Genomic DNA, 11,736 nt, shown 5'->3' on the forward strand with positions numbered 1-11,736 from the left:
TCTCTTCTAGAGCTGGAGACTGAAACTAACGCTTTTTGTCCTTTTTCCTTTGTTATGCTTTGCTTTTTTTTATAAATATAAAAATGTATGTTACTGATATGTACATGTAGACACACACACACACACACACCCCTCCACTCCCACCCCCCACCTTTCACTTTCTAATTTTGTTTTGGTTCAGTCAAGAAAGTATTTTTTTTTAACTGTAATGTGCATTAGTCCAGTTGTACTGCATCTGAAGAGGTCATTTTTCTAACAATGTATTTACTTCAGCTATTAAAAGAAAATAGCAATTTATGTAGCGATTTGATCATTCATGATTGTGAAGAGAGCTCTGCAATAGTGAGCCTGTGGAAACACTTTAAATCAGATGGATATTGCTTGAATTACGTTTTCTTGGCCAAAAGTTCACTTCTAAAGGTGCAAAAGACTAGTTGTGGGTTTTGGTTTTCTTAATTAGCCAAGTGTCATGTTAAAAATAGTTACCCCACTTTCTATTAAAAAAAAATGAGTAGCTTCAAGTGTCACACTCTGTTTAGTTTTGTGGGGCATGGCAAGAAGTAGCTGGGTTGATGACCACTACATTGGTCAAGGCCTTGCTAACACAACCACAAGCATCTTTTGTGTGTGTGCACGCAATGGCTCTGGCTTGTGCCACTGAAGCCTTGAAGAGCCTCAAAACATTTAAGACAGAAAGTCCAACTACTGTAAAAATTATGTACTTAATTTTAGATTTTATACACTCCTCTTCCCCCCTACCCCCCACTTTAAGTGCTGCTGAAAACGTCATTAATTTCTGTGGTGTGTGTCCTGGCTGCCCACCAGGAACCTATTTGTGGGGTGGGGGGTGAAGGGGGGGTGTGGAAGGACACTGAGCGGGGTGGAAAGGTATGTAAAAGGGTACATGTATAGACACACAAATAAAAATGGCACAGCATTTTCATCTTACCAGCTTTGGTGCTCTGTTCCAGGTGGTGGTAAGTGCCCTGTAACTCCCAAACTGCCAGGAGCCCCAGGGCTGGGACTAGTGCACAGCAGTCCCCTCTCGTGCACTGCAGAGCTTGCGCTGGTTTCTGGAGAGGATGATAATTAACTCTAAGCCAGCTACTACCTCAAGTCTACATTTCAGATATTTGGAGTTAAAACAAACAGGCAAAGTTGGTAAATGAACTGTTGCCCCAGGCAACACGGGCTACAAAGGCTGCTCAGCTGAAGAGACAAGGAAGAAAGACAGACCAGTCGTTTTATTCAAAACTTTTAAAAAGTTAATAGACAAAAACTGATAAATTATTCTCATTGCATCAATGAGATACATCGCCATGGTTTCCTCTTGCCCCCACAACTTGCACAACGATCACGTTTTGTTCCCTACTAGCCCCATTTTCCTTGAAATCACCCTGCTGTAGCAGCCCTGCACCAAACAAGTCATTAAAGCCCCTTGCCAGGGTGTGTGCCGTGATTGGGCTTCATGCAGCTCTGAAGGAGCAAGTTCAGAGGCCCATCAACTTTCCTGGTGATAAGAGCCTGTCAAACAAGTCAGTTCTGTTTGCTGGCTTCTAGTATGTGCCCTGTCACCAAGGCCTAATTTTCCCAGCACCCCCCAGTACAGGCTGAGCCAAGTTACCACACCAGCCTGGGGGCCCAGCAAACAGCCTTCAGGTGAAATCCTTCTCAGTCTTCCCCTCAAAAAATGGAACCTACTTCTCTGCCACCCACCTTTTTCCTCGCCCAAGTCCAGCAGTGTCAGAGCTGTATAAAAAAAAGGAGCCACCTGAAGCACTCCGCCTGACGGCTGCACTCGCCCAGGGCCTAGGAAAGTCATCCCACAGACATTCACCGTTCAGGCAACAGTAGTTTCAAGTAGCAGTTTGTTCCAACACTGCAGAACCTCTGACCCGAAGCATCAGTACCTTGGTCTCAGTGGTGGTATTTCTCTACTCCAAAAGCAAAGTACTGACAAGTACAGCTCAATGGGAGAAAGCACTCAAAACCGTCACGGCACTAACCGGAAGCACGTGCGGAAGATGCTTTCCTTTCCTTCCATCTTACTGCTACAGACACAGCCCTACAGCCCCCCACAGACCAGGTTTTAGTTAAAGGCTTTACGAGACTGAAAAACATTGTTCAGAATAGCTTAAAGTACTTCCTGAGGATGGAGGAACACTTAATAAAAGCAGTAGTTAATTCTAGCACCGCAGCTCTGAGGCAAGTGGTTTTTTTTTACCCTCTTTGCTTTATGCTCACAACCTCCAGGCACAGTTTACATGAGCTTTTTGGGGGGAGAGAGGAACAATGACACAACATAAACACACATCCTCAACAGCTTACAGAAACAGAAGCCTTATCCCTTTGTCCTTTGAACAGCAGAATACCCTGTTTGTCATTTCTTCTGCAAGAGCTGAAACAACCTGGGTCATCTTCTCATCTTCAGTTTTTAGCTGCAGCGTGATACAAAGCTGTTCGTACCAGTTCTCACACCAATTGCTTTCCTGCACAAGAAAATACCCACAGGAGCAAGCTTTGGTTATAGAAATTCGGGGGGGGGGGGGGCAGGGGGAAAGTCTGTGCTCTTGCGACCGCTGAGCACACGAACATTCAACCTCTTTGTATTCCACAGCTCAGCTTTGAGTTTTGGGGAATACTTGAGGACTGGGCAGCTTCAGGCTTACAAAGATTTCTTCTTTTCTGGACTGAAAGGCAGATATGAATATGTATGAAGGAGGCAAAGGGCTAAAGGACATTTTTAAGACAGCATCACACCCCAACATAACCAATAAAAACCTAGTGGTACTGTAGCTGAATGTACTAGTGCAAAGAGACTCGAGGCAGCTCCCGGACAGCCGTCAGTTCTGCTCATTCAGGTGCGTGTGATTTTATCCGGAGGCATGAAACCCGTGTCACCCAGTGCTCGAAGTGCCACCCTTCCGTTCGGCCGTATCACCAAGTGAGTTATACTGCCATTGTTAAGAGACATTCGCAGCCAGCCTTCTGGGGGGAACTGCAATGCTCTTTAAAAAAAAAAAAAAAAAAAAGAAGAAATTATTCATTTATAATAAGAAAAACCGTTGGTCATTCTGCAGCTTGCACGCACACGCTCCCACAGTCAGCCCCTGGATAAAATACTTTTCTTGCGCAAGTCATATGAAAACAGAGTGGTGATAACTGGCCCAGTGCCAACAGTGCACTTGCATAAGCAGAGTCCAGCAGATGGGTACGATTATTGTATAGGATTAATTCAAATCGACAGAAGGTGGAAGCTCTAACGTGGTCGGGTTGCTTGGGAGTGCTCCGAGCCACCTCCTGACAAACAGGACCACAGACAGCCAACGGCAGCACCACAGAACCCCACACAGCTCAGGACCTGGGGAGGAGATGGCTCTCACTTCAATGGGCTCCTCTGCAGACCCACGGTGTAGGTGGCAAACAGCACACTTTTACACACTGTTTTAAGCCTTCTCAAGATGGGTAGGTACCTAACAAGAGCCTAGAGGAGGCAGTGGGACAGGATCTTTTCTACTTGCCTGTACGTGCCTATGGAAGAAATTCACCAGCACTACTTGCCATCAGCTGTACTGTTCCCCAGAAAGGGCAAGAAAAGGTACCCTGTGCTTTTTGTAGAATCAAACCCAGTCTCCAGCTATTCTAAAATTCCTAACAATATACTCAAGAGGTCAATCAATTGTAGTAAACAGCTGGAGAACATACAAAACTTTTGCATCAGATACTAAGGAATAACTTGGTTTTGGCTCTATGACAGTCTTTTAGACAGGCTAAGAAACTAAGTAACAACTACAGTCAAGCTAGATTAAAAGGGAGTGCTAGATGGATTGTGTTACTGGTTAGCCTGGAATGGAAGGCACAGAAGAGAAGTTAAAAAGGTGAGGGAAGAAACAGCAGAGAGAAAAAGTATACAGCTATTTCAGAAAAAGCCTAGGTAGCAGCAAGATGATCTCTATTGGCACAGGAAAGAATATTCTGTTTACCTGATCGATAATTTTAAGTATAGCAATTTTGAAAAGCTCTAAAGCAGTCTGCAGAGCAGACAGGCTAGCATTTAACTAGCTCAGCTAAATAAAGCTAACTGAAATTGTTGTAGGTATTGATCAGATTAAAATTTAATCACATATGTTCTGCTCAAGACAAATTATCTTGCAGACTGTGCTTTGTTGATAGGGAAGAGGAATAAAACAGACTCAGCTGAGTGGATACAGAGACAGGCAAAGATCCAGAACTGTTTTCTCCTTCATGAACCACCTTGATGTTAGCCAAAAGATCCACTCTCCCCTCTAATCCAATACCATGTGTTACTGCAAAAACACACTGATACAACTTGAACATAATACAAGAATTCCCATTAGTAAAGAATTCCCAAAACTGAATCAATCAAGTAAGGAGACTGTTCAGATGTACAGAAAGGTTTTGAGCCACATTAATTTCGCCATTTTCACTTCAGGATTAGAATGAAAGTGTTCTGATTTTCAGATGTCCTCTATCTGCAAATTAATCCTGCAATGAAGTTGCAGAAGCAGCTGCTCGCATTGCAGGCACTGATTTCCAACAACTTCAAACAAGCCAAACCAACCCACCTCCCCTCAGCAGTGCCACACACCAACACCACGTCAGTAGAGCTGTGACCTTTTAAAGCACACGATGGCCCCGCAATCCACCTCGTACCTGCACACGATGTAGCGGATGACGTTGGCGTGGCAGACAAAGATCTCGTAGCTGTCTTCCTCCTGCTTTGCATCAGCTCTGTGGATGAAGTTTCGAAATGCAGCCTCAATTCGAGCTCCATCTTCGTAATACTGCTAATGACATGGAATTCAGAATGAAACACAGCTCAGAGCAGCACATGCCATCGTCTGCATGTGCAGGCGGGCTGAGTCTTCTAAAGACTTCTTTACAGGGAGGCACATTTGAAGCTGAACAAATACTTAAGGATTGTATGTTCTTTTAACTGTTCTGTACACTTATTGGGGAGGAGAAAAGTATGCAATTATCTAAGGTCTATGATGAAAAGCATCAGCTCAGACACTGCGAGTTATCACTACAATCAATACAAAGTACACTAAAAAAACCCAAAAGAAATACAGAAAAAAAACCACCAACCACCAAACTTTAAGTAAAAAGTTACCACAGCTTCTGGTTTCCAGTGAGAGACCGGAGGGTCTGGTTCTATAGGTGCTCCCTCTCTCAGCAGATCAGTACTAATTTTCTTGACTCCTGAAACATTAAATAGACATTCAGAAAGGAGTTGTTACTCCACCTACCACTGTGAACAGGCCCACAACTCTACAATCAATACATTTTTCATATTCTTTCTTCAAGGGAGTCTTTTTCTCCTTCCCAAAGACCACTTTAGTCTACACACTTCCTTTCAAGGTGTGTGTCTCTCCAACACAACTGTTCTGTCATCAGCAAGACAAATTTATTCTAAGTGTGAACAGCCAGACCAGCCCGGCACAGCGAGTCTTCCCAGTCTGCCACACTTTGAAGAAATGCACTTGCAAAGATGTTATCTAAAGCTCTACATCAGTTAATGCCTACTGCTAATTAATGCTAATGCTACACTTCTGATATTTAGTATATTATATTAGTATTTTAATCTTTTACTCTGAGGAAGGAAAGATGGGAAGGCGGGGTGTTTTTTGTTTGTTTTGGAGTACAAGGGGCTATTTGGTTTTTTTTGTTTTGTTGGTTTGGGGGTTTTTTTTGAAACAGCACATTTCATAAAAAAAACACAGAATGGTTAAGACAACTGACATTCAGCTAGTTATATCTGAATATCTGCTAAAATACCAGACAGAATTATGTGCATTTGAGTATCTTTAGTTTAGATTCTGGTATGTCTGAACAGCAGGAGGAAAAAAACCCAATAAACCAAAACAAAAACACTACAACATCCATAAATTCCATCTAAACAAAGCACCCGCATTAAAAAAATCCCTACACCTTTGAGTGTGAAATGTTTTCCCCTGCACACAGGATAGCACAGAACAGAAGAAGGGCCTGTTAAGTAACCCAGGAAGCATCACTACAAGAACTGGAGTTTACAATCCTCTTCTCTCCTTCACTATTTCCCTGTGAGACTGAGGACTGAGCCAGGGCCTGATGACCTGTGACAGACTTTGCCTTACAAAACACCTAAGTGAAGAGCAACCAGAAGAGCTCTCCTGCACAGCAGCAGGTAATCACTCACAGGGACAGACCCCTCTTGTATTTTTAAAGATGAACTGGAAACAAGCACAATTAGGGTTGTTAGTTTCTTCATAAATATAGACATATTCACACAGGGCTGGAAGTTGGATAAGTAACATCTCAACCTTAAGGACAAGCTTAGAATTCTACTGGAAGGAGTTTTAAGGATCAGAAGACAATGACAAACTAAGGGAAGTCACTTACCTGGGAGGTGTTTGCTTATAATTTCAGTTGTTTCAGTTGCTCTAGTCATGGAGGAGTGGATAATCTGATCAAATTTTAATCCCAAGCTTGCCAGCCTGTGTCCTGTCAATTCAGCCTGCTCTCGACCTTAAAAATGAAATTCATTATATAAATTGGTGACACCCATTTAAGTGCCTCACACAAACTACCCAAAAAGTTGTCCAGTAGACATAAAAGGTCTCGTTTTTCCTTTCAAAAAGTAACTGGAAAACATTTTTACCAGAGTCACTATTTATTCAGATCAAGCTTATTGGCTGGACAGTTTCAAGCCATATTTCCATCACTTTAAGATAGCACCTTAGTCCTGAAATTAGCCCTTCCCTCCCGATTGCACAGTGGTGATTAAGACTTGGGGGGCAAGGTGTTTATACTAAACATTTGGCACCAGACTTCTAAAACCTCAACCAGCGTTGCACAAAAATAACTCTTCCCCCCTTAAAATAGTGTTGGCATACATATAATCAATAAAGCGCCCACTGTTTTTTAAGCACACTGTTAAAATAATACAAATTTGCATGAGACCTAGTCAGGGGATCAATGAATTAAGATTAACACAGACAGAGGTTATCCTCATTTCATGCAACTGATAAGCAGTATTCCCAGAATCAGGGCATAGTAGCAAAAGGAAAATATATTTAATTATAAATATTCCAAATGAAAGAAAAGTCAAGGGCTATTTTATTTTTTTATAAACCAACAAATTAACTAACAGAAACACAAACCACCTTTTAAAGAGAAAACTAACCCAAAGTTAGTCACAGAGCTAAAATTAAAAGCTTAGCCTTGGGGAATTATGTCAGCTGGCATGAAAATTGCTCAAGCAACCTTAAGATAATTGGAAATATCCTTTGTGAATTTTCTTTACAACTAAGTGTGTTTAGAACTCTGTAAAGCAAGTTTTAATGTCCGGATTTAGAGGATGAAAAATGGAAAAAACAAACTTATTCATGACATCTTTCTGCCACGAAGGATCCAGGAAGTGGGTTATGGTTTGGCATCAAGGCCCGGAACAGAGCTGAGTTACTGACCTGTACTCATCAGGACAGCAGCATGTGAGAAGCAATTCTCTCAAAACGCAAAGTATGATGTTTCTAGTACTACATACCAAGTGGGGTCAGAGTTCTGTCTTTATCAGCCCGGCCATCCAAATTATATTGAGAATGACGGATAAGGAATATGTGCCTGGTGGCTTTTGCTTTGCAGTGATCTAAGCGCGAGGCAAGTTCCTCTTCCCCAGTTTCTTCATTTTTCTTTTTGAGGTTGATAAGAGCCAGTGGTTCACGTCTAAACAAACACATTTAGCACATCATTTTTAGATAGAGGACGTTAAAAGTAAAAGAAATTTTACAGATTTTTATAGCCTTTTTTTTTCAGGAATTTTACAGTCTTGTCTTAGTTCTAGATATAGTTAAGTGCTAAAATTGATTATTTAGCTATTTGTATTGCAAAACAGATTCAAACCATTGTGTGAGAGCTATAAATAAAAGCCTGCATTAAAATACCAAAAGTTAATGCAATAGGTTAAAAGGTGTAACTGACACAGATAAATTTGCTCTTTAGCAACAGCCATCCCTCAGTTAATTCTTGGGGGAAAAAAAAGCAACAAATGCAACAGAAAAAGTAAAATCCTAATGCAAACAGATGGTGTACACTAAAACACACAAAAGATACAGTCTATCCAGACAAGAAGATTATAAACATTAGGAGAGACTTTACATTTGAATTCCTGTCAATTCAATAATTGTTCTTGGGATTTTCACTGATTTTCAGTCACAGGTATAACGGTAGGGTTTTTGACAAGAAAAACTAACCATGAATGATACCCAGGAAAAGAGGAAGAGGTGCTGGCTGAACATAGAGAAAATGTTCCATATCTTAATGGCCCTGCAATAACACCTGCAAAATTTGCACTTTATCAATCACATTTACGTCAAATGACTAAAAAAAACCCCAAACCCCAACAATATTCTAGAAAGACTCCAACTTTCTGCAGTAGAGACTGAGAATTATTTCGTACTTTAAACCAGGTCACATCAGGTCTCTCCAGTAACTCTTTTTTGCTGTTCAGCCTGGAGCGTTTATTTATCCTTTCGTCTTCTTCATCACTCTCTCCTCTCATGCCACTTTAATCTTTCTTCCCTCTCCTCACACTGCAACGTGTCTCCCCCTCTGCACACCACAACCTTCCCTATCGCACATCACCCGGTTGATCCGGTTCCTCAAGAGGACACTGGGCACAGAGGCTCTTTCCCTCCCTCCCCCAGTACCACAGACCAGCAACTCAGGTTTCCAACTGCACCACGCTATCCTCATCGACCCTGTCCAGGTCTCCCACACACCAGTCTCCTGGTCCCCTCTCTGCACCGAGCCTCTACCCCATTAATACAAATCCTTTTGCTGGGTCCACCTCGGAGCGTAAATCCTCTCCATCTCATACCTAAAGAACAGTTGATTTATTACATTCCAACCTCACTTCTTCCGTTATTGTAACTAAACTTGTTTTTTTAATCAAGAACATAATTTGAGACAAAGCAATCGGGTCATAGAAAATTGCTTCACATACCTATCCCTACAGCTCACAGCAAGATTGGCTTTAAAAAGCCCTGCATCCATTTTTCTATAGTAAAGACAGGACTTCTATTAAACAATGAGGCTCAACAATTCCTTATGCTGTTGACAAAGTTCAGTAAGGCATTACAAATGAAACAATATTCCAATAACAAGAAGTTCCATTGCTCTTTTGTAGGATACTTCTTTTGATTCAGTAGAAACTATATTGCTGGAAAGATACATTGGGAAAATAGAAAAAAAATCTTAAAAATTCAAGCATGTTTAAATACGTTTATACACATTTATAAATGTTATACGTGTTTGTGTATTTATAAACCATTTAACAAGCTTACGTGTTAAGTGTTTCTGTCAATGTCATCCAAAAATCAAAATTAAGACTTCAACCAGCTATACCCAAAGCCACATCACACCAACTGGGAAACGTCAAGCAGTAGAAAAGTAAAACCAACGTGTGATATTGTATTTATATAAGACACCTCCACTGTTTGCACACTGTGAGGGATGGCGATATGGTACACTACCCCTAACTGCGATTAAGCACTATCTAGCTATGTTTGTTGAGGCAATTGTGACAGCTACATCAGTTATAGCACGATCTCTACTTCCTGAATTGATTAAAAAAAAAAAAAAAATCAAGAAAAACTAACCATGAATGATACCCAGGAAAAGAGGAAGAGGTGCTGGCTGAACATAGAGAAAATGTTCCATATCTTAATGGCCCTGCAATAACACCTGCAAAATTTGCACTTTATCAATCACATTTACGTCAAATGACTAAAAAAAACCCCAAACCCCAACAATATTCTAGAAAGACTCCAACTTTCTGCAGTAGAGACTGAGAATTATTTCGTACTTTAAACCAGGTCACATCAGGTCTCTCCAGTAACTCTTTTTTGCTGTTCAGCCTGGAGCGTTTATTTATCCTTTCGTCTTCTTCATCACTCTCTCCTCTCATGCCACTTTAATCTTTCTTCCCTCTCCTCACACTGCAACGTGTCTCCCCCTCTGCACACCACAACCTTCCCTATCGCACATCACCCGGTTGATCCGGTTCCTCAAGAGGACACTGGGCACAGAGGCTCTTTCCCTCCCTCCCCCAGTACCACAGACCAGCAACTCAGGTTTCCAACTGCACCACGCTATCCTCATCGACCCTGTCCAGGTCTCCCACACACCAGTCTCCTGGTCCCCTCTCTGCACCGAGCCTCTACCCCATTAATACAAATCCTTTTGCTGGGTCCACCTCGGAGCGTAAATCCTCTCCATCTCATACCTAAAGAACAGTTGATTTATTACATTCCAACCTCACTTCTTCCGTTATTGTAACTAAACTTGTTTTTTTAATCAAGAACATAATTTGAGACAAAGCAATCGGGTCATAGAAAATTGCTTCACATACCTATCCCTACAGCTCACAGCAAGATTGGCTTTAAAAAGCCCTGCATCCATTTTTCTATAGTAAAGACAGGACTTCTATTAAACAATGAGGCTCAACAATTCCTTATGCTGTTGACAAAGTTCAGTAAGGCATTACAAATGAAACAATATTCCAATAACAAGAAGTTCCATTGCTCTTTTGTAGGATACTTCTTTTGATTCAGTAGAAACTATATTGCTGGAAAGATACATTGGGAAAATAGAAAAAAAATCTTAAAAATTCAAGCATGTTTAAATACGTTTATACACATTTATAAATGTTATACGTGTTTGTGTATTTATAAACCATTTAACAAGCTTACGTGTTAAGTGTTTCTGTCAATGTCATCCAAAAATCAAAATTAAGACTTCAACCAGCTATACCCAAAGCCACATCACACCAACTGGGAAACGTCAAGCAGTAGAAAAGTAAAACCAACGTGTGATATTGTATTTATATAAGACACCTCCACTGTTTGCACACTGTGAGGGATGGCGATATGGTACACTACCCCTAACTGCGATTAAGCACTATCTAGCTACGTTTGTTCAGGCAATTGTGACAGCTACATCAGTTGTAGCACAATCTCTACTTCCCGAATTGATTTAAAAAAAAAAAAAAGTTACACGAGGCCAAAAGTACTTTAGAATCCCCGAAGAAAATCAACCATTTAGCAGTATCAGAAAGGCCAGAAAGACCTGGATTTGCAGTTAAGCACGAAGTTCTAGTACCTCCTTCAATGTAACTGTGCAACAAGGCACACCTTATTTAATGAACACTGTATTTTTATAATTAGAGTGTACACAGCGCTGTTTGTATGAGCATTTGGTTCTGTAGCACCTCAAAAATCAAAACAGGAGGCATTATACAATAAAAATCTGTTGGTGCTTAAGTTTGGATTTACTGCGATTAAAGTGGAGCCTGACATAAGTCTCCCTGGGGAGATAATTCCACCAGACGGAAGCTAAATGAGCCAAAGCTCAATACAGATATTTGCACACTTTAATTAAGGAATCAGAAAAAAAATGCAGTTAACCCTTGGATGACCGCATTTCAACACCATGAAGAACACAACTAAGCCAGGTTCGGGGCAGCGTTCCCTTTAGGGGGATCCCAGCACACTGACCGCAGTCCCACGGCCAGCACGAGCCGCAGGCCCCTCACAGCGCCCAGCTGCCCCAAAACACCGGGAATTTCCAAGAATCCCCCCTCTCTGTCGCCCCGAGCAGCCTACCCGGCCCCTCACCCCCTATCCCCTCCCCACAGCCGCCGCCCGCCCCTACCTGTCCCAGTTGCTGTCCCAGTAG

General features: G+C 41.6%; 1 protein-coding gene across 2 annotated transcripts in view; it reads right to left on the reverse strand.

The window, feature by feature from the left end:
• Positions 1-1,223: 1,223 nt before the first annotated feature.
• Positions 1,224-11,736, reverse strand: part of PGAM5 (PGAM family member 5, serine/threonine protein phosphatase, mitochondrial) — a 10,800-nt gene continuing 287 nt past the window's right edge. Inside the window, exons 2-7 of one of the 2 annotated variants that reach the window (XM_014963118.1) lie at positions 11,713-11,736; positions 7,547-7,725; positions 6,403-6,528; positions 5,135-5,223; positions 4,675-4,805; positions 1,224-3,008 (exon numbers count right to left, since the gene is read on the reverse strand). The exon at positions 11,713-11,736 is cut by the window's right edge and continues 10 nt beyond it. In XM_014963118.1, the coding sequence (XP_014818604.1) occupies positions 2,858-3,008; positions 4,675-4,805; positions 5,135-5,223; positions 6,403-6,528; positions 7,547-7,725; positions 11,713-11,736 (700 nt within the window). In that variant the 3' untranslated portion in view covers positions 1,224-2,857. Of the gene's footprint in view, positions 3,009-4,674; positions 4,809-5,134; positions 5,224-6,402; positions 6,529-7,546; positions 7,726-11,712 lie in introns of both variants that reach the window. The other variant, XM_014963107.1, reaches the window with a different exon arrangement.

Source organism: Calidris pugnax, unplaced genomic scaffold, assembly GCF_001431845.1.
Source record: "Calidris pugnax isolate Ruff unplaced genomic scaffold, ASM143184v1 scaffold32, whole genome shotgun sequence".
In the NCBI taxonomy this organism is placed as follows: Eukaryota; Metazoa; Chordata; class Aves; order Charadriiformes; family Scolopacidae; genus Calidris; species Calidris pugnax.